Here is a 27,740-nt window from a genome sequence, read left to right on the forward strand (position 1 = left end):
GCCCTCCTCCCCCAATGTATATTCCATAGAATATCCATTTGATTTCTTCTAGTGTGAAGCATAGGGATTTTGTTCATATTCTAAAAATAAAGCAGTTCCGAAAAACTTGTATGCCGAGTGGCAAATGCATTTAATGTTTATTTTTGGTGACTTTTATTTAGCCCTTGAATCTTTACAGTCACTGTTAGATCAGAAAAACAATTTAAAAGATCACTAGTCGAGTTCTGACAATTCCCTAGAAAGTTACAACAAAGAAATGTCTTCTAATAAGCTTGTTTAATATTAAATTTTAATTGGAACACGCACTCAACTTGGTTTTGAATCAGTGTCTTCCAATCTACCCTCTTCAATAAATATTCACATAGTAAAGATGGACAAGAAGGTGGAAGCTAGCATAAAAGAGACCAATATCTAATGTGTGTGTCCAGCTGTCTGTATGTGTATTTATATAAATAAATAAATATATATTGCTTTATAGTGAATTGTCTACTTTTGGGATAATATTGTGGTAAAAATGGGGGCTGAGTTTATTTGCTCTTTAAAATTTGGAACCTAAAGTCATATTTTTATGGTACTACAAATACTGTATTTAGAGATAATGAGAAGCAACCACATTCACTGACTCATGGAAGTAACATTTTACTAAAAACTATTTGGTAGTAGGTTTTTGTTTTGTTTTGTTTTTTAATGAAGCAGGTTTGGATCCATTGGAAATTGAAATAATTTGAGAATTCAGTCAGTGAATGTACTCTTAGGGTAATTGCCTCAACGGTAAACATGTTCTGAGGGAAGCTCAGTACATTTACTTGAAATTATGGAAGCAGTAGTAATGGTGATGGAGGTAGTTTCAGTCGTGGGGAGTTAACACTTGGGAACTCTTAGAGCACAGCCCCACGTGTTGCACGATACATATTTGCAGAATAAATCATTGAAGGCACATTAGGTCTGTAAGTTTCTTTCATTTACTGTGCCTAGTTCTTACAGTAACCATGTAAAATAAGAACCAGTCCCATTCATTCACAGATACCGAAGTTGAGGCAATGAGGAACTGAATACTTCAAGGCCATCTAACTTGTATGGGCTGGGGTGTGAATCTGAGCCTGACTTTAAGTTCTGGTTGAAATCATTCATTACCATGGTCTTTATACCAGGAACAGAGATAGTGGAGTTGGCCACGTGCCACATGGCACACAGGCTTATGCAGAACAAAGAGGGGCACATCAGAGCCAGAACAGGGAAAGATATTCCCAAACTGAGAGGTCCGACCAGCACGGGCTTTGTCTCTTTGTAAGGAAGTGTTCTGAGCCCAAGACACATTTCTTCTGTAGCTACTCAAGGGCAGCAGGCTGCAAGTGACTGCTTTCCTAACAATACTTATGTTGTATCACAAACACCTCATGAGAGTTCCCGTCCGTTTAAGAATTATCCTTAATTGTTGGTGTTAGCCCAACAATTGGATTTGAGATGTGTTTGTATTTTTACATTTATGTATGGTGCTTTAAAAGCATTAGATTATTCAGAAAAAAAAAAACCCAAACCATTGGGTTCTGTACATTAACTGTTACTAATTCGTTAATTATTTACAAGTAATCCTATTTTCTAACATTTTACTGAACTGTAGCTTATTCCTTTGCTTAGTTATTTGGGATTCTTTCAAGATGGAGTTAATGTGGGCAGTTGACTCCTGTCCCCAAAACTAACCATGGAGAAATGACAAAAGAAAGAGGAAAGCATGGATCTGAGGAAATAACTAAAATCACCAAGGAAACCTCCAGGGGCAGTGGAGGCTGTTGTGTATTGGTGCACATGTGTAGATGGTTAGCTTGGGATACAGGGTAGCTTGAGGAATTGAGAGAAAATACATCCTTTTAAGGTTTTTTTTCCTTTTAAAAAGTTTTGTTTTTGACTTGACTTTCTCCACTGGCCTTGAAATGTTAATTGCCTGCCCCTCTACTACAAAAATTGGTATCAGTAGGATCCTGCCAGGGGAGATCAAAAGCCTTGGTGGGTCGAGGAGCTAATGAAAACAGGTGTCACCTAGCCAGCAAACTCGGAGCGCACTCCTTCCTCTTAGGGCTTGCAGACTGTCCCTGTTCAGATTGCCTTTTCCCAGCGCTGCTGCTTTTAAGAGTTTAAAGTCTAGGGCGCCTGGGTGGCTCAGTCGGTTAAGCGTCCGGCTTCGGCTCAGGTCATGATCTTGCGGTTTGTGGGTTTGAGCCTGGAGCCTGTTTCAGATTCTGTATCTCCCTCTCTCTCTGACCCTCCCCTGCTCACACTTTCTCTCTCTGTCTCTCAAAAATAAATAAAAAACATTAAAAAAAAAAAGTTTAAAGGCTAATCCCTTCCAAAGGAGTTGCCTTGTTATAAGCAGCAGAAAGAAGTGGTTCAGAGTGGTTATTTGGTGCCTGTGGCTTATCTCTTTCATCTTTTTCAAATTCACCAGGAGGGATAATAGTAGGACTTGGGTTTTGGCCATTTTCCCACATGTTTCTAGATCATCTAACTCCTGTCCTTTGGTGAATATGACCTTGTAGGCCAAAATGATTAGATGTATGAAGAGTATAGCCACTGTTGGAAACACAGATATAATAATGAAAATGATAGCAATAAATAGTAATAAATATGCTCAGCAATAGACAGTAATAGTATTAGTATTAAAGGAATAAAGTAGAAATATTAAGTATGACAAATACAGTAGTTGAAGTAAAGAACTTAATGAATTAGATAAAGAGCATGAGCACAGGTGAAAAATGCGCTGATGAACTTGAAGATCGTGTTGAGGAAGTCCTCTGAAGGTAGAGGAAAAGCAGAGATGGAAATACTGAGAAAGCTAAGAAATATGGGGACAGGGATAGTAGTGCCAACATTAAGATCATTGGATTCTCAGAAGGAAGAAAAGAAATCAGTGGAGAGAAAAATATTCAAAGAAATGATGATGGTAAATAACTCAGAATTAAGAAAGAACAAAGACTCCAGATGGAAAGGGCTAATAGGATACCAAAGATGAAAGGTAAGAAAAGGAATATCATAGCCAAAGAAATTTACACTTTTGGAGCAAAAGAATAGACTGTCCACACATTAACGTTAAACTACCTATTTAGCCCTGAGGTTCTCTGTTACTCTGCATATTTGAGGTTAGGGAAATTATCTGTGTAATATGTAATTCAAAACTTGAAAAGTAAATTCATTCATACTTCATTTGAGAAAGTATTTATCAATGTGATAAAGGACATATTTTCTTTAGAACCTTTTGCTTTAGCGTGGCTATTCATAATATATAATTTTTATGATTTTGTATAAATATTTGAGAAAAGTTATTTTCATTAAAGAAACAGTTCTCTCCTTTTTTAGGGGGAATAGCTGTATTTGACCTCCTATTGGGGCACATATATTTTAGAAATGCATTTTTGTAGCCATAGATGCAAAGTGGATGATTTCATGTGTCTAGTAATTGAATATGGCGCAAGTGAATTTCAGTTGCTCTTCTTTGTACTCTTAGATTTAAAAATATATTTTTTAAAAATGTTTTTTATTTATTTTTGAGAGACAGACAGAAAGACAGCGTGAGCAGGCGAGGGTGAGAGAGAGAGGGAGACACAGAATCCGAAACAGGCTCCAGGCTCTGAGATGTCAGCACAGAGCGTGATGCAGGGCTCGAACCCACAAACCACAAGATCATGACCTGAGCCGAAGCCAGATGCTTAACCAACTGAGCCACCCAGGTGCCCCTGTACTCTTAGATTTTAATTATTTAAATTGCCTGTTATGACTGTATACCTGAAAGAAGTCATATTCATCTTTGGCTCAAATAACCTCTGTCCAATAGAAATACAATGTAAACCACATAGTAATTTAAAATTTTCTGGTATCACATTAAGAAAGTTTTAAAAGGATGAAAGTAATTACACTGTATTACATTTAACCAACATATACAAATTATTATCATATCAATATGTAATCAGTATACAAACTTTATAAAAGTTTATTTATATTGGGGGGAGGGGCAGCGAGAGGGTAGGAGAGAGAATCTCAAGCATCCTCTATGCTCAGTGTGGAGCCTGGCATGGAGCTTGATCTCACAACCCCGGGATCATGACCTGAGTTGAAATCAAGAGTCAAATGCTTAACCGACTGACTCACCCAGGGCCCCTAAATGAAGTACTGTACATTCTCTTCTCCGTAGTACGTTTGAAATTTGGTGTGTATCTTACAGCGTATCTCAATTTAATCACATTTCAAGAACTCAATACCACATGTAGCTAATAGCTACCATATTGTCAGTGCATCCCTAAAGCAAATGATGGTTCTAATTGTTGGGTGGCTTAAGAGGTTTTGGTAAGACTTAGTTGTAGTAAGGGACCTTAGAACTGAAGGCTCTTGGAGCAAGTAATACTTCTATCCATTAATTGTAGCTGGTCATAAAAAGGAGCACCAAGACTGCAAGACACTATTTGATTGCTGTAGCTTTCAGGGTAGAAATTATGTTAAAACACAGAAATCTGTAGAATGTTCTGTGTCTGACTGACTGAGTTTATAGTTTTACTTCTTAAGTCCAGATAATTCTGTCTGATTATCTAACAGGCAGTTCAAACTTAACACGGGCAAAATTCAACCTCTGACCTTTCCTTCCAGATTTGCTCCTGCTCATATTAGTGAATGGTATTTCTGTTCTTTCTTGGCCCAGGGGCCAGAAATTCTTTCTTTGACTCCCAGCTAGAACATTGGAGAAAAGTTACAGTCTGCTGTTGCAAATGTCCAGTTGGCTTAAATCTTTCGTTTTCCATACTTTCACTACGAAGTGTCTATAAAAAAAAAAAAACCAGTCTGCTGAGTACTTTTAGGTAATGTTAATGTCACTTAAAAAGAAAAAACTCGGTGGAGATTTAGGACAAATATATGTGTTTTTCAGTAGTTGACTTTAAAATTCTGTCAGCTGTCTGATAGTTCACATGCCAACACTGGTAGGACTGATTGTAATTCATGCTGGCATTCATTTACATTTGATTAAAATGAACAAGCTGAGAGGGCAGCATAAGTCAGGCTTAGACAGCAGAACAGGAAAAACCATGCTTTGCATTTGGCATACTGTGCTTTGTCCAGGGGATCTTGTGGCCATTTGTATAAAGCATTTTATTAGAGAAAGTAAACTTGAAGAAGTATAAGATGCAGATCTCTCTCTGTCTCTCTCAATTTTATATCTGTTGATGAACCTTTAGTTGCAACAAAATGGATTTTTATGTCAAGATTAGCTGCTTCAAAATCATACTGATTTGGGCCTTTGTGTGTAGTAAGATCTTTTTGAAGTAGCATTGCCTAGGGGTTTTTATTCCCTTTCTCTTTTCCTGAGATACGTAATAAAACATGAAGATGTCAGATATAAAGGATGGCTATTGCGCAGACTTGTCCTTTGCTTGTCTGGTTATCCATCAAACACTATCAGCCCGATTGTGCCAGAAAGTATGAAATAATGTCATTGGAAAGCGATCAGTCAACTGTATGTCAAGGTCTTTTAAAAGTCTCAACTAGCTGTTCTGATATCACAGGATGTTTTACAAATATGATACACTGAAATGACTCTTAGGGAACATATCTTAAAACAGGCCTTCTTTACCTCTTTCTTGATTTTATACCTTGATGCTTTGATTCAGATGGGATTGGTGCACTTGATAGTATGTCATAGTGGTCTAGAATCCACACCCCCTCTAACTTGCAGGAAATATTAGCTAGAGTCCATTCCATCACTAAAATGGCAGCTCATAGTTTGGGGCAGTCAGAACAATAGGCAGTTGTTATAGCCATGTTATTAAAAAACAAAAAATGAAAACTTTCTCTAGCCAAGCCAGAAGATTAGGATTCTTTCAGTTTTGAGACCAGCATCTCTTCTTTGCCGTAGAATCTAGTGATTATCTCCAATCTTAAAAATAATAGAAAAGGTCATAACCCGTAAGGAAATAAGGGATAAGAATAATATCTACTTTTCTTTGGAAAATAGAATTTTGCATGCAGTTTAAATTTACTAGGTGGTTTAAATTAACAATGAAATAATTCTTATATATTAGAAAATTAAATTCTGGGTTTGGGTTTGTGTTCTTAAAGAGATTGTATGTTATTTGAAATGAGAAATGAGAAGACATCAGTGATTCAGGTTGTTACTTATGATGATTCTTAATTTTGAAAAAAATAAAAGGAAGAAAGAAAAGAATAGCATTTGGGGTACCCTGCTGTGTTTGTTGAAGCATTTCAAAATACATTTATTTCATATTCCTACTTACTTCCCCAATCATATTGATGAATTTTGTCTCTAAATTTATGATAAAACCCTTTTGAAAATGCATCTTATCTGATAGAATACTGAGGTGAGAAGTCCAGTTGGCATTGTTTAAATGTCCTTACCACAGCGAAGGTATTATACTTTTCTATTTCCTTTTTATAATTAGAGATTGGTGCTGATTTTTATGTCCCAGTATTGGAAATTATTTTTCCTATTCTGATTTTTTAAAATATAATCAGAAGTTCTAGAATTAATGACAAGCCTCTAATTTTGTGTAATTGAAAGCTAGTCAATATTTTAAGAAGTTTCTATCAGATAGGCTTAAATATATGAATTCTTTATTAAAGGATAGAAATTATATAATAGTTTTATTTTATTAGTTTATTTATTTTGAGAGAGAGAGAGAAAGCATGAGTCAGGGAGGGGCAGAGAAAGAAAAGGGGATAGGGAGGGGAGAGAGAGAGAGAGAGAGAGAGAGAGAGAGAGAGAGAGAGAGAGAGAGAATATGAATGAATGAATGAATGAATGAATGAATCCCAAGCAGGCCCAATGCTGTCAGGCACAGAGCCTGATGCAGAGCTCAGACCCATGAACCGTGTGATCATGATCTGAGCTGAAGTCAGAGGCCTAACCAACTGAGCTACCTGAGCTACTTTTTAGAGGAAAACTGTAAGACTACGTAATGAATGTAGAAAATAGCTTAAATTTTAACTAAATTGAATGAATCCAAAAATGGTGCAGTATCTCACTTCAGGTTAGAGAAAGAAAACTATGAATGAGATATGAAGGAGCACTGGGCTTTTTTACCCTTAACTAAAAACAGTCTCTATATCTACAAAAGCAGTCTGTATCAAGGAAGAAATCAAGGTGTTCTAAGACAGCAGGAAAATTGAGTCCTAAAGGCAAGGAAAAGTAGCTGAAGTACTAGGCAAATGAATACTTTTTGCAGCATCTGTTAACATAAATGCTAGAAGTATGTTGTTAGCCATCTGGGGCTACCATGCTTGAACTATACATTTGGGTCAGTGGTTTGAAGTTCAGCTGTGGGAGGAAATGGAAGTCTTATGTATCCTTGTTGATCACTTGTTTTTAACAACTAAGACCCTCCATTTCTTCAAGTGTCTTCCCAAGGGCTGTGTTTTGTCACATAACACATTGCTGTTACTGATGCTTTAATAAAAAAATCCTATCCACTCCCTTCACTACACTCCCTGTTACTCTCTCTCTGCTTCCAAGTGTTAGTAAAAGTCCACGTTGACGGAAAAAGAGTTCTTGTAGAAAAATGAAAATATGTACTTAGACATACATATCTTTTGTGTGCTTCACTTTTTCTAATATTACTTTACTTGTAATGTAACTTTACTTTTTGTAATAAATACAATTGTGGACCTTTTGGCATTAGTTTTAGATTATTTAATAAATTTAAGTATATAAGTGTAGTGCAGAATAGATTATATTTAATTTAAAGCTCCCAGTATTAGAAGTGGCACATTGTTTAATAATATTTAGAATGGAGATAAGATTGCAAGTGTAATGTGTAGCTTAGGTCTGCCATTTAAACCAGGAAATAGACTCAGCAGGAAGTTAAAGAGTCGTGGACTACTACTTAAAGAAGATAAACAGCATCGACTATGAAAGCCACTATTCTGTGTGGGCAGTCTTTTAAACATTTACTAGAAGCCTATAGATGCAGTTGGCAATTTCAGTGCACATAGTAGAATTTATGTGCATATTTAGGAAGCTTTATGAAAAACTTCCACATATTATTTTGCCTAAGATTCATGGTTACAAATAACAAACAGAAAAGGAACAGTTTGGTTGTGGAAACTCCAGATAAGAATATTTCTTACATTAAATGGGAAATTGAGAGTTGTAAATTTAGGCAAATATGGTATAGATGTTTTGGGATACAAAAATGATGAATGAAAATATAATGAATAAGGAACTTTAGAACTTCTGTTACTGCCTCACAAATTTATTAAATGAAAGGAAAATCTAGGAATTTAAATGATTTTAGAGTCTTTGAATATAAAGATTTATGGCTGAACAAATGTCAGTTCTGTCTCTGTGTGACTGTGGCAGTTATACAAAATGACACAGGATATGGCCGGTGAAATCCAGCAAGGGCCAGAGTCATCTCAGCGACTTCCCTATCCCAAATGTAGCACTGGAGATTTCTTTCAGGGAAGCTGTAAGGAGTATAGATGTGGTAGCATGTTTTCTAATGCTTTAGGATGGTCAACTATTTAGGCCTAGATATATTAGGGAATATATAAAGTGTATATAAGACAGCAATGGCACTGTTTTATTCTCAGTAAAATCAAGAAAGACCAGGTTTAGAATCAAATGCAAATTTTGGATAAATATGTAAAACAAATACATGAGGCTAAAAAAATTTGGAGCTTAGAGCACAAAGGTCACCTGCTCCCTGGGGTGTTCCAGGTGTCTTTGGCTGAGTACTCTGTGAAGCCCTGGCATCCTTGGGGATAAGCGTACTTTTAGGGCTCTTGTGAAGATCAGAGTCTATATAGAACTTCTAGTAATGCTGGCTGTGTTGCTGCTGCCTTTATTCCTACTCCACAAGAGCAATCCTTTAAGAAGACAAACAGAAGTTTGACAATGCATTACCTCTTGGGTGCCAGTATGAAAAACAAGATGTATTGAATTCCACTTGCCAGATCTTTGTTTGGCTTATGAGAAGTCCAATTGTGAAACCGCTTGCTTAAGAATTTTGAACCAAAATTATTGGAGTATTTTAGAAGTAAAATGACTTTATGGGTATCTTACTTTATGGAAGAAATACCCCTTTTTCCCCCGTGCTCAAGCAATTGTTTTACATTTCTAAATGATGTAGAGCATCAGTAAGGTGCTTAGGTTAGCCTCTGAATAACAAGCTTCTTTTCACACCATAGGTTTCATGATCAAAAATCAGCACTGGGATGTCTGCTTGTGTTATTCCCAGGTTTACTCTCTCAGTTCTTCATATCATCCAGACCCCTGAACTGGAAATATCTTGTTAACTCTGCACTGTTTAATATTCTTTGGCAATTAAACTACTTGGGCATGTTTAGAGCTCAAATGAAATCTATGCGTTTTGCTTGACAAGGTTGTTGGTTGGTTTTTGGAGCCTACATATTGAAAATCATATTTGAGGCTAGCTGATAGGGAAATTTTCATGTACTGAAGCATCGTACTGATGAAACCAACTCTCTTGTGAAGATCAAGTGACATAGTGTGTGTACCGGCCCAGTGAAAACCACAAACTACTGTGGGCATCTGGGCACTGAGTGTTTGGATTCGTGATGAACAGCATCTCAGGCAGCCAGAGGGGAACATGAAACTGGGGAACAAACTTGGTTCCAGGAGCAAGGGGGAATATAATGTGGGTTCTCACAGTTTGGGACTTGTAGTTGGGGTCCATTGCTATTATAAGAAAATGAAGTTCAAAAAGACATAGGATTTTCCATTGCTAACATCAATGAAGTTGGAAGAGCAGCTGCTTGTAAAAGTTAATTTTACTTGGCATCTGCCTTGGTCCCAGTAATAAAAGTGGTAGTTCTGCTCAACAACCTGTTCTCTCTGGAGCTCTATCTTTTGTTGTTGTAAGGTCTCCATTTAAATAAATTGTTGCCTCTTGATTTCAGAAAAAAATTTCCAACCTATAAATTTTTATCTCTTGGAACTTAGGCATAAGCATAATATATACATCTTCAATTTAGAAACGTGTTAGTATTCTAGATTTTGAGTTGGTCTTCTTGGGTGAAGTAAGGTTCAGTGGGAGCCTTCTCAAATCTTGTATGAAATGAGGAAACTATATAAAGGCATTTTGAAAAGCATTCCCACTTGTTTTTAATTTAAAAACACACCTGTTCAAAACTTGTGTCCACATAAAAACCTGCATGTGGATGTTTATTATAGCAGCTGTATTCATAACAGCCAGAGGTTGGAAGCAACCAAGACATCCTTTAGGTGGTGAATAGATAAGTAACTGTCGTACATCCAGATGATGGAATGCTAAAAAGAAGTGAGCTCTCAAACCATGAAAAGACATGGAGGAATCTTAAAAACATATTGGTAAGTGGAAGAAGCCAATCTGAAAAGGCTATATGCTGTATGATTACAACTATGTGATATTGTTGGAGAGGAAGAATTTCCTTTCCTTTTGGTTCCTTCTGCTATGAGACAGATTAACGGGAAAATTCAGGTTAATAGCATATGTATGGGGAATCAACACAGACATTGAAATTCCGAGGACAGCCTGGCGATGTACTGCTTACATGAGCTATGGATATGGTCTGAGGACACATAGGGAAGGAAATCATTAGCAGGAAGGTGAGGAGATGTTTGCAAACCCAAGGTTGCCCTGCAAGGTAGGTAAGTTTCTTAGGTAAAGAGGAATCTTTATTAATAGCTCCCTTTCTAGTATCAGCAGGCAATTGAAGGGGAAATAAAGAGCTTTTCCTGAATCAGTTGGGTTTTGATTATTTTGAACGCAAAATAATGTTCATGTCCAAGTGACCCATCTTGAAGTGGTCTGCCTAGTTTTGCCTTTGCTACAGTGTTCTGGCAAAGGCAAAACTAGGGAGACAGTACAGTAGAAAGATGAGTGATTGCCAGGCATTGGGAAGCTGGGTGGGGGAAAGGAAGGGATGAATAGGCGGAGCACAGAGGACTTTTAGGATAGTGAAACTGTTGTGTATGACACTACAGTGGTAGATATATGTACTATATATTTGTCCAACCCCATAGAATGTATAACAAGAGTGAACCCTAATGTAAACTGTGGACTTTGGGTGTGTCAATGTAGATTCATCAGGTTTGGTAACTGCGCCACTTTCTGGGGGATGTGGTCATGGGAGAGGTTACACATATGAGTGTACTGGGAATCTCTGTACCTTCCTCTCAGTTCTTCTGTGAACCTAAAATTGCTGTAAAAATAAAGTCTATTAAAAGTAAAAAAATAAGAAAATCAAACCAGAACAAAAAACACTAAATTTGGTGTTTTTGTCATTTGTAGATGTATATAAATGCCACTGCCCTATTATCACTGGAAGAGAGAGTACTATTCTGCCTCTTTGAGTAGAACAAGATGATCTGTAAGGAGAGGTCTAACTTGTGCTGATTACCTATCTTGGAGTTCAGTTAAGGTACAACTTTGATATTAGTGAGTATTGTCATTCCTCTTGAGTTTTTGTAAGGAAGCTGAAATGAGTGGTAGAGGGTAAAACGCCAGAGAACAAAATTGAGCAATATTTTCCAAGTGAGCATTGTTTTCTTGTCATTTTTATGTGTTTTAATTTAGCCAGTGTTGGGTGAGTAGTTCAGAAAGAAGGGATTTTAAAATGAAGCCACCCTCTTGTTCTTCATTTTCAACTGATTGAGTCACCTTTGTTTTCAAAATGTCTATTGACCCTTTAAGAATCATTTACCGTATTTACCTATGTAGTTTACCTCCTTGTGTATTCTTGTTCCTTCCCTTCATACCCATCATTTGAAGAAGAAAATCATGAATTTTCCTCCCTTTCTACAGGGCCTTTTAAAAATTTTGTTTCAAAGTAACAACTGGCTGATAGCACAGTCTCTTTTAGGATGTTAAGAGTAATAGCTTCACAACTAGAGGCAGAAGTCTTTCCTTAGGGAACATTTTCTCTTTTACAAACTAATTTATTTCAGGTATTTAATGAAAGAGTTAAAGGAGCTGTTGGTTGTATCTCTATCTCTCTCCCTCTCCCCCCCCCCCCCCCCGTCTAATAAATCTGTAATTGCTAGAGTCAGTGTTATAAACTTTTAAGTCTAATGGCAAAATTCCATATTTTTCTGCTTACTCCCACTAGGGATAGCACACACCAGGCAGATACCTGTAATCTCCCATTCCATATCCAGAGCAATGGTAGCAGTCCTCTCTCCTGGATGTGCCTTGGAATGAACCCTCAACACTGTGCTCTATAACCTAGTAGTGAATAACAGTTGGACATCATTGCTTTATGTGTGATCCCAGGCCATTTTTGTCCATGGTTTTACCTGTGACTGACTTACTGATAACACCTAAATTTATATCTTTAGCATCATATCCTCTTCTGGGCTCTAGATCCACATATTCAGTTGCTTCTTGGGTATTCAGAAGCACCTCAAATTCAGCATGCCAAAACACTTGATTTCCCTTCTTCTTCCCAACCTCCTCTTCCTAGAGCTACGATGTTGCAATTGATAGAACAATCTACCTACCTAGATGTCTGTATCTATAACATATTCTTCTGTTTTAGGCATAAAATTATTTGGAGTATTCTTCCTTCATGTTTCTCACATCCATATCTTCCTTTCTGTTGCTGCTATTTCTACCGTAATTTGATTCCTGGATTACCCACCTACAAGCCATTTCTCATACTGCTAGAAAATTACTCAGCCTTTCTTTCTTTCTTTTTTTTTTTTTTAATGTTTTACTTATTTTTGAGACAGAGAGACAGAGCATGAGTGGGGAGGGGCAGAGAGAGAGGGAGACAAATCAGAAGCAGGCTCCGGGCTCAGAGCCCAACGCGGGGCTCGAACTTACAAAAGTGAGATCATGACCTGAGCCACCCAGGTGCCCCTACTCAGCCTTTCTTTCCTCTTCTTGAACTGTTTCAAACACAAATGTATGTAGAATAAATGTATGCATGTACTTACCTCCATGATCATAATTCTAAAAATTACTTTTTCCATGCTGATGTAATTTGAGTGGAAAGAAGAAAATATTTGTATGTTTGCCTTACTCTTGAAAAGACACGAGAGCCAAGCATGCTTTATATCTGTGGTTTCCATCCTTGAGTAGATTAATCATCTAATTGCTATTTGAATTTAAATTTTCTTGCAACTTTATGTCCTTTTGAGCTGGAGGTGTTTTAAGTCTCCTTTCAAAGTAACTTACCTAACCGGAAGTGCATCCCATTTACTTAACAGTAGTATCTTGAAAATTGTTTAACATAACACTTTCACTATGTAACAATTTACATAAATGACAAGGATATTTTTTTATATCTAAGTGAGCTTTATTTTAATAGAATCACTTTGTACACGGTTCCCGCCTCATTTTCTGTAAATTTTTGAAGCAGATGTAGTCTTGCCAGGTTATGTTTTTTTAATGGGGGTTCACTGTAGAAGACTTTGAACTTTGATGTATGTTTTAAACTTACAGTAATGTTGGAAAAATAAATTTTAGTAGACATTTTTGCTTTATTTGTAGCTATTATTTAATGACCAAAACAAAACAAAAAATCCCACACCAAAAGACATAGATTAGAAAGAAGGAATTATGTCAGGATTACTTTTTTGGTAATGCCTTTTTATAGTATATCCATAATTTGAGGTTTGGACTGGTGTTTTTGGGCTGTTTCCTTTGAACCAGGGAGCCGCAGTTTCAACTGCATTGAGTGGTGGAACGCTTCCCCTCGTCAAAGGAGGACTTAAGATACTCCCGTGAGCTAGAAATGAAAAGAGAAACGTGTGCACCCTCTGTAGCTGATAAGTCATATTGACTTCTGACAGCTTTAGAAATGCAAGACCCAAAGGACCAGTGTCTAGGGCAGACTTTTCTAAACTCATGAAATGTTTGAGCAGGGTGAATCTTTCGTCTACTCTACAGTATTTATTGAGTGCCTACTGTATGCCACACCATATACTGTTTTAAGCAGTGGAGGAAGAATGGGCAAGACAGAAAAGACAGAGTTTATATTCTTTTGAGGAGAGAATGACACAAGTAAACAAAGTACTAAGATACTTTCAGATAGTGATGTGTGTTGTGAGATGACTGAGTAACGGAATACCTGCAGATAGGGTACTGCTTCACCACAGGTGATGAGGGAAGGCCTCCGGGCGGCTGCTACATTTGAGCCAAGTTGCAAATCATGTAAACGAACCTTGAGTGCAAAATTAGGGAATCTTCAAGACTGTAAGTTTATGGTTTGGTGAACCTTGAAGAACATGTCCTCTTGTGAAAGTGAAATAAGAGGAGACAGAATCCCACTGGGATTGGGCAAGAGCCTCTGATTGCTTTACAGACAAAGAGTCCTTTGCTTTGACTCGTAAAATGGCAGTGGAGAGTGTGCTCCGCGGTGCGGGGGCTGATCTCAGGAGCCAGCACAGGCTCTGTATGTGTGCGGTGGCTAGTGGCTTATGGTCTAAAGAACCCGGTTTCCTCAGAAGTATAGTGACAGAATTGGATCACAGGCCTGCAGACTTTCTCTTGTCTTTTGTACCTTTGAATATCAGTGGTATGTATTGGTATTAAAAGGAGAATTTTTAGGGGTACCTAAATGGCTCTGTCAGGTGGCTCAGATCATGATCTCACAGTTTGGAGAATGGAGCCCTGCATTGGGCTCAGTGATGACAGCTCTGAGCCTGCTTAGGATTCTCTCTTTCCCTTTCTCTGCCCCTCCCCCCACCCCACATGTGTACGTGCATGCACATATGCTATCACTCTCTCAAAATAAATAAAACATTTAAAAAATTTTTAAAAAGGAGAATGGTTAGATGGCAAAATTCCTTATTTTTTTGTACTTAAACATAATGTAAAATGCTAGATATACTCAGTGATACTGACCATTAAAATGAGATTTATTTAAGAATCAGTAAGCGTGGGGCACCTGGGTGGCTCCATCGGTTAAGCATCTCACTTTGGCTCAGGTCATGATTTCACAGTTCATGGGTTCGGCCGGCGTCAGGGTCTGCAGTGGCTGTGCGCAGTTTGCTTGGAATTCTTTGTCCCTCCCCTGCTCTAGTGCTCTCTCTCTCTCTCTCTCTCTCTCTCTCTCTCTTTCAAAATAAATAAATAAACGTTAAAAAAAAAAAAGAATCAGTAGTCTGTTACACTTGTCTTAAAACCACACAAGCCTTGCATTAGTTCATTTTGATAGATATATTCTTTTTTTAAAAATTTTTAAGTGTTTGTTCATTTTTGAGAGACAGGGCATGATTGGGGGAGGGGCAGAGAGGGAGACACAGAATCCAAAGCAGGCTCCAGATTCTGAGCTGTCAGCACAGAGCCCGATGTGGGGCTCAAGCCCATGAATGGTGGTGAGATCATGACCTGAGCTGAAGTCAGACACTTAATTGACTATAGCCACCCTATAGATATATTCTTAATAATGAAAGGACATTCTAACAGCTCACCCCCAACCTCTCAACAGTAATAAGAAAGCATATGTTATGCCAACTTTTTTTTATGGTTCTTATGAAACAGCTCCAACTCATACAGTCATTTTAGTCATTACAGATGTAAACTGTGATAGATCTTCTTTTCTTTCATTCTTACCAGTCAAGGATGTTGCTGTATTTTTTTAAAATTAAAAACGACAAACAAAACATGCAAACCAAACTAGACAATTATTCATTTCATGCTATAGTGGAAAGTTTTTAATGTTGAAAACCTTATGATAGGGCACTTGTGTGGCACAGTCAGATAAGCATCTGGCTCCGGCTCAGGTCATGATCTCACGGTTTGTGGGTTTGGGCCCCGTATTGGGCTCTGTGCTGACAGCTCAGAGCCTGGAGCCTGCTTCAGATTCTGTGTCTCCCTCTCTTTCTGACCCTCCCCTGTTCTTGCTGTCTCTCTCTCTCTAAAATAAATAAAAACAGGAAGAAAAAAAAAAAAAGGAAAACCTTATGATAGTATATTGCTTCTTTGTAATCCTGACAGTTATTATACAGTTTTGATTTAGATTTAGTTTTGCTCGAAGCATGAATTGAAAAGCTTTAACCATGAGATGTAGATATGGGTATACTTGCATGGAATTATACACTTGCAAGTTTTTGGATTTGTGACACATTAATATTTATTAAATATCTGTTATGCCGGTTCTGGAGATGCAGAGCCCCTCATAGTCCAGGGAATGCAGTCTTAGTGATTTGGACTCAGAGAGAAATTTCAGAGCCAGCAGTCCCTAAAATGAGGTTTATATTCTGTCAGCAAAAGGTCAGCAGATGGCTTCGAAGCGCTTTGGAATAGCTTTATAACCTCATCTGCTTACCATGAAGAGATACATGCTCTTTTTGAAAATGCTAATTGTTTTAAAGTTGAAAGCAAAACCTTTGGAAGATTCAAAATCTTCCTTGAAATAATTTTACTAAGAGCACTGACCAGTGATTGAGGAATTATTCTTGTCAGTGATTAAAACTTGAAAATAAGCTGAAGGGAATGGGAAGGGTGAGGTGAGAATCAAATCACTGAGCCAGAAACTGGAGCTATGACAGCTTCCTACCTGATATGCTTCCGTTGTGTCTTGTGCAGTTGGCAGAAACTGTATAGGCATATCTGGTTTTATTGTGTTTTGCAGATACTGCTGCTATTTTGTTTTGTTTTACAAATTGAAGGGTCGTGGCAACCTTGCATTGAGCCAGTCTATTGGTGCCATTTTTCTAATTACATTAGCTCACTCTGTGTCTCTATGTTACCTTTTGGTAATTCTCACAAAATTTCAAACATTTTCACTATCATATTTGTTAAGATAATCTGTGTTTGGGGATATTTGATGTTACTATTATAATTGTTTTGGTCCTCCACAAGTTGTACCCATAGAAGATAGCAAACTTAATTGATAAATATTTTCTGTGTTCTGACTGACCAACCACCCATTCCCCTGGGTCTCTCTCCCCTTGGGCCTCCCTATTCCCTGAGATGTAACAACATTGAAATTAGGCCAATTAATAACTCTACAGTGGTCTCTAAGTATTCAGATGAGACAAGTGTTCACTCGTCTTCACTTTAAAGAAATTATTAAGCTTTGTGAGGAGGGCATTTTAAAAACTGAGATGGGCCTAAAATTAGGCCTCTTGTACCAGTCAAGTTGTGAATACAAAGAAGTTCTTGAAGAAATTAAAAGTGCTATTTCAGTGAGCATGTGAATGATAAGAAAGCAAAACAGCCTTTTTGCTGTATGGAGAAGGTTTTTATGATCTGGATAGAAGATCAAATCAGCCATAACATTCCCTTAAGCCAAAGGTGATCTGGAGCAAAGCTCTAACTCTCTTCAGTTCTGTGAAGGCCAACATAGGTGAGGAAGGTGCAGAAGAAAAGTTTGAAGCTCACAGAGGTTGTATCATGGAGTTTAAGCAAAGATGCTGCTTCGATAGCATCAAAGTGCAGAATGAAACAGGAGGTGCTGATGGAGAAGCTGCAGCAAGTAGCCAGAAGATCTAGCCAAGCTAATTAATGAAGGTGGTTACACTAAACAACAGATTTCCACTGCAGAGGAAACGGCCTCATATAGGAAGAAGATGCCATCTAGGACTTTCATAGCTAGAGAGGAGAAGTCAGTGTCAGGCTTCAGAGCTTCCAAGGACAGGCTGACTCTTTTGTTAGGGCTTAAGGCAGCTGGTGGCTCTAAGGTGAAGCCAATGCTTTTTATCATTTCGAAATTCCTAGGGCCCTGTAGAATTATGCTACATCTACTCTCCCTGTGCTCTATAAAGGGAACAACAAAGTCTGAGTGATAGTGCCTCTGTATATAACATGGTTTACTGAATATTTTAAGTCCACTGTTGAGACCTCTTGCTCAGAAAAAAAGATTCAAAATATTGCTGTTCATTGACAATGCTCACCCAGGAGCTCTGATGGAGATATACAACAAGATTAATGTTTTCATGCCTGCTAATACAATATATGAGGAGTAATTTCAACATTCAAGTCTTATTAATTAAGAAATGTATTTTGGAATGTTGTAGCTGCCATACATAGTGATTCCTCTGGTGGATCTGGGAAAGTGAATTGAAAACCCAGACAGGATTCAACATCGAAGATACCATCGAGGACATTTGTGATTCTTGAGAAAAGGTCAAAATATCAACATTGATAGGAATTTGGGAGGAGTTGATTCCAACCCTCAGGGATGACTTGAGGCGTTTAAGACTTCTGTGGAGGAAGTAAGTGCAGATGTGGTGGAAATAGCAAGAGAACTAGAATTAGAAGGGAGCCTGAAGATGTGCCTGAATTGCTTCAAACTCATGATCAAACTTGAACAAATCAGGAGCTGTTTCTTATGGATGAGCACAGAAAGTGCTTTCTTGAGATGGAGTGTACTGGTAAAGATGCTGTGTAGATTGTTGAAATTACAATATAGGATTTAGAACATGATGTAAACTTAGTTGAGGAAGCAACGGCAGGGTTTGAGAGGATTAACTCTAATTTGGAAAGAACTTCTGTGGGGGCCATGTTATCAGACCGCATCATATACTACGGAGAATCATTCCTGAAAGGAAGAATTAGTGGAGGTGGCAAACTTCTCTTTTATTTTATGAAATTGCCATAGCCACCTCATACCTCAGCAGACACCACCCTGGATCAGGCAGCTGTCATCCACATTAAGGCAAGACCCTCTACCAGCAAAAAACATTATGACTTGCTGAAAGCTCAGAGGAAGGTTAGTATTTTTTAGCAGTAAAGTACTTTTAAAGTAAGTACATTTTTTTTTAAACATAATGCCATGCATACTTAATAGGCTATAGTATAGTATAACTACTACATAACTCTTATGTGCACTGGGAAACCAAATAATCTATTTGATTCACTTTTTTTTAAATTATTTTTTTGGGGAATATTTGCTCTATTATGTTGGTCTGGAACTGAACCTGCAGTATCTCTGAAGTGTGCTTATAGTTAGTCACACTCATTCTGTCCCCAGTGTTTCAGCAGTGTGGCTCAATAGGACATTTTAGAAAAATGTCTAATGAAAGAGCAAGTGTAAAAACTTCAGCCCAAGAACCTAAGGGAATTATTAAATGATTTAAATTAGGGGACTGGTTAACTTTTATTTTGAAAATTTCACTCTGGCCTTGGTGTGGAGAATAAATTAGGGAAGAGGCAAGCGTGGAAACAGAAACAACAGTGAGTGGAGATGTATTAATAGTTTTGGAAAAAGGAAATGAAGGCAAAGATTATGATAGGGCTGAGTTGAGCAATATTCTCTGTATGGAATGAACACATTTTGAAATATATTGAGGTTACTAGAATGTTGTTTGTTTGCTCTCATTTAGCAAAGACAGTTTGATTAGAAAGCATGCTATATAGATTGACAGAAGTAACTGAAAAAGACCAGTCTGTCTTCTCCATCTGTTTTCAGAAAATTCACGTTTGAAGTATCTAGATAAATTTTCTTTTTAGAGCATAAGTCTGGTTCTGAGTCATGAAATCTCTTATATGACATTTTATTAAGGGATTTGACATTAGCAGATATCGGGTGTTAAAGTGTTTTGTTTATAAATCTTGTTTCTTTTTAAGTTTATTTTGAGAGAGCGAGAGCGTGCACATTGGTCGGGGAGGAACACAGAAGTGGGAGGAACAGTGCAGAGCCCAGTGCGGAGCCTGCACTCACAAACCATGAGATGATGGCCTGAGCTGAAGTCAAGAGATGGATGCGGGCCTCCTGGGTGCCTCACTCGGTTAAGCGTTTGATTTCAGCTCTGGTCATGATCTAGTGGTTCATGATTTGCACCGCATCAGGCTCTGTGCTGTGTTTTTTTAAATTAAAAAGCAAAAACAAAAAAAAAGAGTTGGATGCTTAGCCGACTGAGCCATCCAGGTGCCCCAGAAATGTTTTGTTTATAAAACATACATAAAGTATAGGTTTAACATTTCTTAGAGATACAGAGAGTCTTTTGCCCATGCTAAACTTGAAGCAGACTGTCTCGCTTTATTTTAAATTAGTTGGTAACTGTTGACTTGTGTTAACTCTTGCCCCAGAGTGGGAATGTCTCTCCATTATTATTAATTAGATAAGATTTAAATAAAATGACTTCATATATGACATTTTGGTCAACATTTTTTTCCCACAAGCATAGTATATATTAGATGTTTTAAAAGTGATTTTATTTTACTTGCATAATACTGAAAATTAGGTTATGAGTTAAATGTCTTCTGTTTTTAGAACATTTTACTTAATGTATGAAATAATTAGAAAGGATACCCTGTCCAAAACCAAAGGCTATCTTTCAGTTTTTTGTTTGCCTTAAGAAAAGTTCTGTTTTATGAATTGTCAAATAATTCATTGGTAGATTTCAAGACGTAGATTGACCTAATTGAATCTAGAAGAAATCTTTTGTTTTTATTTTGATGTTTTATTAAGGTTACTTCAAGCTCTTTGATTGCTTTGGATGAATGTTTTTACTTTGGGGGAGTTAAATTCTTATAAGAGGGCTTTCTTTTAAGAACAGAAGAAAATGAGAGATACATAGAGATATAATTAATATTGGAATAAAGTATAGCAGAGGCTCACATTTTCATGATACACTGTCAACCTAAAGTATAATATATAAGGCTTTGAATCTTACATTTTCTTTTCTAGATCAGTTTGGCATCATTTGTTAATATTAAGTACTTTTGAGTTGCTTTTGTATGTTTAAAAGACATTCTTGATTTCTTATAGTAATATGGTTGTCAGAATGAAGGAATACATGGGGGAGGGGTGGGGAGAGAGAGAGAGAAACCAATTCTGCATGTAAGCGATTTCACAGTGGCTCAGCTATAAATGAAAGTCCCTCTCCCCAGTTTCTTCATCATCCCAGGATTCAGTGCTACAAGCTTGGTTGCTATAAATTTAGAAGTTTTTACATTTTTATTTACAAAGGTGGTATTTTTATGATGAGAGGTTTTTTTCATGAACTCATAGAAAGATATTCTCAAGATATTTTTTCACTAACTCTTTGCTTTACCTCCTTTTTCTTTACTTCTAAACTCAGTGACCTACCGTGTAAAAACTTAGAGCCACGTAGTTAGCTTTATTCATATAATGTGTCAGCTTTCTGTGCAATTCTTTATTTAAAAAAGAAAAAACCCCTGCTTACATATTAAGTACCCCCCTCCCCGTTTTGCATTTAGTATTCAGATGTGTCCTGTAATTGATCTGTGCCGTTTTTACTGACCCAAGTCTCTGCTTTCAGTTAACAGCCAGGTCCCTGCCCGCGGTGCAGTCAGATGAGAGACTTCAGCCGCTGCTCAGCCACCTCAGGTAACACGGCGCACCCTTGTCAGGCTCCTGACTGCAAGGGTGTCAGCGCCGGTCCAGTTTGTTACAGTTCGGGTTACTAAAAACTTCACGGTTTTTTTCCTTGCTCTAATTTTATGATGTAAGTTGAAGTTATTAATATAATACACTTGCTACCCTTGACTTTAGGGTACCGTTGGAAGCTTTTTAATTCAGTGAAAGTATGTAGAACTCGTTGATAAGTTGAAGTTAAAACGAGCAGAGGTGGCTAATTACAGAAAGAGCTCAAAGGAGTGAGCGGTCTATTTAAATGCAAGGCAAAAGCGTACTTCTGGGACCCCCACATGTTATTGGGGATGGATGCAATAGGTGGGATTTGTTTTCTAAATACAAGAATAATATATTCTCATTATTTAAAAAAAATTAGAAAGTACAGGAAAGGGAAGGGAAACACCCATCATTACCACTCAGAAGTACTACTTCTTCCTTCTGTGCTGCTTTGAAACCTAGTGTTGAAATTATACTTCTATAAAATTTGCTGGTTTTTTCATTTTAAAATAAATGTAAGACTGTTTTTTCCTCTTCTTAGCATCTCTTCAGAAACATTTTTAGTGGCTGCATGGTATTTTATTGTATGACTGTACTGTAGTTTACTCATCCTTTTGGGGGGCATTTAGGTCATTTCTAAATGACTAGTATATGCCATATGTTAATCTTTATCTCTATTTTTAATCATTTTCTTAGCATAGGTTCTCAGAAGTATAATTACTTTGTCAATGCATATGAACCATTTTAAAGATTTAAGTATATGTATTTTTCAAAAACCTTATTCTACTTATATTTTTATATTATACAAGATTGCCCATGCTTCTATACCCAAAATAGGAGAGGACAGTTAAAACCATTGCTAATTTACTAGTTAATCATAGAGGATACTATAGTGACCAAGTACATTTCATTGATTTTTATTAAGAATGATCTTAAAAAATTTTATTATCCATTTTCATTTTGGAGTGGGATTAACTATTTGTATATTCATATATTGATAGCATCTCCTGATTTTATTGGATCTTACATATTTTAGATGTAAAGGATAGTAATTCTGAGGTGTATTTGTTACTACATTTTTTTCCCCTGAAAGTTTTTGAATATGATGCATTATTGATCATACCTATGTTTTATGTAGGTGAACATTTTATAGTTTCTTTTTATTTTTATTTTTTTCTTTTTGAATGTGTCCAAGGGACCTAAATATAGAGAGACAAAATTTTTATTAAATGGTTGTATGTCACTGTGCTATTTTCGATTGTGTGGAATTCCCATGTTGACAGCCCATTCTTCTCTTCCAATGGATAGGAAGAAAACATGTCATGAATTACCAAGTAAATTTAAGGACCAATTTCCTGTTTCTTGCACTGGTTACCAGAATTGCCAGTTCTCTTTGATTAACTTGTTTTGAGAGAGTTTGGCTCTTGAATTTAATGCCAAAAATCTATCAACTGTAGCTCATCCCACTTCTCTTCGTAACAACCTGCTTGTACGTGACTTCTTTCCTCCCTCCCTGCCTCCCTCTCTCCTTTCCTGAGTCCATTCAGCAACCCTCAATCACCCTGATTTATTCCATCTTGATCTCTGCGTGTCTCTTCACAGCCTACTTCTCTTTCAAGATTTTACTCCTATTCCCTTTCTTCTGCTTCTAATAGACAAAAGGCCAAATATTCAAATCAGAAGTAAAGCTTAAGAAGTAAAAGAAAAATAAGAAATACTTTCAGTAAATCCGAGTAGTACATGTTGGTGAACTAAATGCTTGTCGCATTTGACATATTTGTGTTATGTATATAAATGTGTATATTAATGTCTTTGGGATTTACCTTTGCACAGAGCTCAGTTAGAGAGAATTCACTGAAAATGAAAGGAGACTAGGATCCTGCCCTTGCATAAACAGTGCAAAGTATGGCTTCACAAGATTTCTTTCTCAGCTTTTATGTGTTTGAATCTCAGTTGCTACTTGTCAGGGTTGGAAAATTGATATGGTATCCATTAATCACACATTTTGGAAAGTGTTTCGAGATATCAGTCTAATTGTTTTAAAGAAATATATTTCTATAATTAGTTAGAATTACATTGCTTTCTGCCAGAGACCAAGGCAAGTGTAGATAAGATGTCATCGTAAAAGTAGATGAGAAATGTCAAAACCAAGCAGTGGATTTCTGAGCTAAAGAATGAGTAACAATTTGAAAATGATACTGATCTAATAAGCATTTGCTAGTTGTGTCTTTGAATTGTAACATGTAAAGTAGACTTTGCTTTAATATTTTAAGGAGTTAGATCAAATAGAAAGATTAATAGCAACCAGAGCAATTTTAATCTGGGCCCCACTTCATATTTTGACGTATCTGACCCTAGGATGAATGTTATTGAGACTGGGCAACTCGGTAGATAGGATGTAAATAAACTCTGGGCACATGCTTGAAGTGTGAGAATGGATAAAAAGGTAGTTATAGAAAATTGACTCTACTTCCTATCTAATCCCCCCTCCCCATCTCTTTAATTGAAGTATGGTTGAAGCATAATGTTGCCTTAGTTTCAAATATACAACATTATGCTTCAACAAGTTCAACAAGATGAACTTGTGTGGATTATGCTGTGCTTGCTACAAGTGTAGTTACCATCTTTTTATTCGTTTAAAACTTAGAATATTACTTCTCATTCAGAAACTTAGATGGATGTTAATTTCTAGTATCTTTTAGTGCTCTTTATTTTTCCTTCTTACTTCCTCTTTTCCACTTCTCTTACCGTTCTCTCCAGTTACTTTTCCTTCTCAGAGGCTCGTTTTTTTAACCTCTGCATAATGGTTTTGTTGTTGAGGATGGTTCAGACTCACAGTCGCTGGGTTAAGTAGCATGAATGCTATCCACGGTTTTTGTGTGCCCTAGAGCACTGTTTCCGAGTCCTATTTGAGTCACTTCCCCAACCTCCCTCTCTTGCCCATCCAGATCTCTTGATGATTTGTCTCCTGAGTATCTCTCTTGTTGTAGTAACTTCTTATATGTTTCCTTGTTGCCTTCTTTGCCCTCTTTAAAATATTTCACATTATTGCCAGAGTTCTATTATTCCTTGGCTTAAAATAATTCTTTTTCTCCTCAATTTCATTCCAAATGAGGTCTAAACTTCTTGCCTGGCATATGAGGTCATTCTGGAAGGGCCTGCTGTGTCTCTGGATGCTTTTAGTACTGGTCCCCTAACTTCTAGTGCAACCAGATGGCTGAAATGCCTCTAATACAGCTTGCTGTTGTTGACCTTTCTGCCCTTGGAAATATTTTTCCTTCTGCCTGGAATGTTCTCCCCTTCCTCCATTTCAGTAACTTAACTAATTTTTACTTGTCCTTTAAGACTTAGCCCATGTTACCTCATCTGATAAATTTTCCCAGATTATTTAGGTCCCAGCCCACTCCCTCAAGTCTGAATCTGATGTTTTTTATATGTGTTTCCATAACATCCCCATGGCTACTTGTGGATTACAGAACTCACAATGCAGTAATCATTTGTTTACTTTCTGATGACTCCATTATAGTATGGACTGTTTGAGAGCTTGTAAGGTGACTTTCATATTTGTAATTACAGTGCGGGGACGGTATATGACACATGATAGGTATTCATTATGTGTTTTGTTGAATGAATGAATGCATGTTATAACAGCAGTATTCACTTGTTTGTTTTCTGCATGATGTTTTTGTAATTTATAAGTCATATTGCCACATTTTTTCAGGTATAAATCCTGGTTCAGAGATATAAACCTAAACGGCTGAATCTCACCTTTAGTTAATGCTTGATTCTATGCAATAATGATAGGTTCTTCTTCCTCTACCTCAGTATGGTAATTGTCAACTAGAATTTAGATTAACTACTGACACATCTCTTCAAGTCCTTGAAACTTGCACGAACTGTACATTCATTTAGAGCTTTCATTCTCTACGGAGTTCACTCCGGACTGGTTGCTAGGCAACCAGGGCTAGATGCTACATGTAATATGCACCAACTGATGTTGCTTTTTTATTATTATTAAATGAAATGGCTTCTCATTTTATTACCATGTCAGAGATGTCTGTATGTAGGGTGGCAGCTGATGTGCATAGTTTGACACTTTCTCTTGTACAAAGTAACCTTGTGATACGCATTTCAAACATATTGAATTGTCTTTTTTGGGTGTCTAAATATAATGTTTTTCTTTTTACCTTCCTTTTGCTTAGGTCAAAGTAGGAAAGAATGCAATTTGATTTGAAAGGTTCTAATGATAATCTTGTTACAAAAAAGTAATCATCATTGATTTGCATGACTCGTATAGTTTAGATTTTACCTAGAGGGGATAGACATAGGAGGTTGTGACTGAGATCATTATTAGGTCTAATTTTGTTTAGTGCTTCTAATGATCAAAGAGGAATGATGAATTGCATTTTAATTAAATTTGTCAATAAAACTAATTTGGGAGATGATACAAATACCTGTAAAAATTAAAGTAGCAATACAGAGAAATTCACAAATCTTTCTACAGGGCTTAGATACTCAAAAGAGAATTAGTGTAACACTTTGCCAACCTACTAATCTAGGATATTGCTTAACAATATAGATTATTCTGAGGATGTAGGAGTGATGTGTCCAGATTTTCTTAGTTTAACCTAGTCCTCTAGTAAAAAGTTAAATTAAGCACAGAGAAACACTTTGCTTCAATATGTTATGGAAATACAAGCTTATTTTTAGTCATTTGTAGTGTCCATCAATTCATCAGCAACTGAGCGCCTTAGAGGCTTGGAGTAAAACAATAAGACTCAGTTTCTATTCTCAAGAGATTTAAAGTTTTGACTTCGTTTGAGAGATAGGCACTTAAACATGGTACAAAATTGGTAAACTTTTCTAATAGAATTAAACACAAAGTACATAATTTTATTATTTGAATTCTGTTTCTCATGGAATTACTTCCTTAAATCATAGGATCGTGACTTATTTTGGATTCTGTACTCCCTGCATAGTGGTGGCTCCCGGTGGGTACTCACATTGGACTGAACTTTACTCTCACTTCAGAGCTCATGTTGTCACTAATGAAGAAAGAGCATAGAAGAGGGTAAGGGGACCAGGGAATGAATATGGTTGCTGAGATTATATGTTTGGTAGTTTAAGACATTTTAAACTTGAAGTGCCTGTGGAGCTCTGGGGCAAATGTTTAATAAGTGGCTAAATATACAGACCACAGTTTTAAGACTGAGGTTTACATCAGAGAGAGACTCATTTGTTAATCATCACTGGTCAGGTGGTGGGTAAAATCAGAGCAATGGTTGATATCACTCAGGGAGAGAGTATAAAGTGACAAGGGGATATGGCGTGAGTAAAACTCATATGTACAACATCAGTGTTTAAGTGACCTGTGATGGGCAGTGATGAGGTAGGAGGTGAATTAAAAGAGAACCAGTAAAAAGCAAGAAGGAATCTTGAATGAAACAGGAACACAACAAGGGATAATGGGATCAAAGATGCTAAAGGAAAGATTTCAGAAAGGAATGGTAAGCACTGTCCCATGCCACAGAAAAATCCGTTGAGAACTGATAATGTCAGTTGGATTAGGCACGTGGGAGCCACTGGTGACTTAGCTACAAGATTGTAATGGTGCTGATGCCAGTCTGATTCCTGTGAAGAGTCCAGCAGTAAATGAGAAATTGTGTGTGGAAATTCAGGGGAGTGTAGCCTACTCTTGGCAGAGGAAGGAAAGAAAGTGGACAATATTCATGAGTTTCATAGTTGAAGAAAGTTGTACTTTTCCTTAGGATTGGGAAGGTGAACATATATAAGTTAAGGGGAAATGAAATCTTTGGAACTAAGAGGAAATAATTGAAGGGGCGAGTTTTTAGAAGAGGTAGGAGGAGATGGGACCAAGAAATCACACTGGCTAGCGTTTACAAAGTACTTTCTATAGCTCTTACTCAGACCATCTCATCCCATCTCCTCCCATGAGACCAATCCATGACAGATTGTCCTTTATCATTATCTCTATTTCTTATTTTTGTAAAGAGTTTATCTTTAAGTAATCTCTATACTCAGTGTAGGGCTTGAACTCACAACCCTGAGATTAAAGAGTAGCACAGTCTACCAACTGATTCAGTCAAGTGCCCCTCATTATCTCTGCTTTACAATTTGGTGATAGAACCTGAAGAAGTTCATGTTTAGGAAACCTGATTTTTCTAATGAAAAGTACTATATTTCCCTTCTCAAAAGAAATGAATGATTTCATAAGACTGCTATTTTTTCAAAAGTGATAGCAAGAACTCCTCAATTGGAAGAAATAAACTTGCTTAGACTTAAAAAAAGTTAAACTTCCAAGTGTCAGAGAGAATTTGTGTAAATCAGCATCTTTGCTATCTGCAAAGCACCTACCATTAGATGTGTCGTCTCCTGGCTCTCATCTCATTGTGACTTTGCTGCTACCATCACATCACTGCATTTTCTAGGGTGAATTGTATAATGTGCTGATT

General features: G+C 37.0%; 1 protein-coding gene across 1 annotated transcript in view; it reads left to right on the plus strand.

Moving 5' to 3' along the window:
• Window positions 1–27,740, plus strand: part of PRIM2 (DNA primase subunit 2) — a 324,616-nt gene that overhangs the window by 143,755 nt on the left and 153,121 nt on the right. Inside the window, exon 8 of the mRNA XM_029944127.1 lies at window positions 21,176–21,243. Within this exon, the coding sequence (XP_029799987.1) occupies window positions 21,176–21,243 (68 nt within the window). The remainder of the gene's footprint in view (window positions 1–21,175; window positions 21,244–27,740) is intronic.

The sequence above is a fragment of the Suricata suricatta genome, chromosome 7 (assembly GCF_006229205.1).
Source record: "Suricata suricatta isolate VVHF042 chromosome 7, meerkat_22Aug2017_6uvM2_HiC, whole genome shotgun sequence".
Lineage (NCBI taxonomy): Eukaryota > Metazoa > Chordata > Mammalia > Carnivora > Herpestidae > Suricata > Suricata suricatta.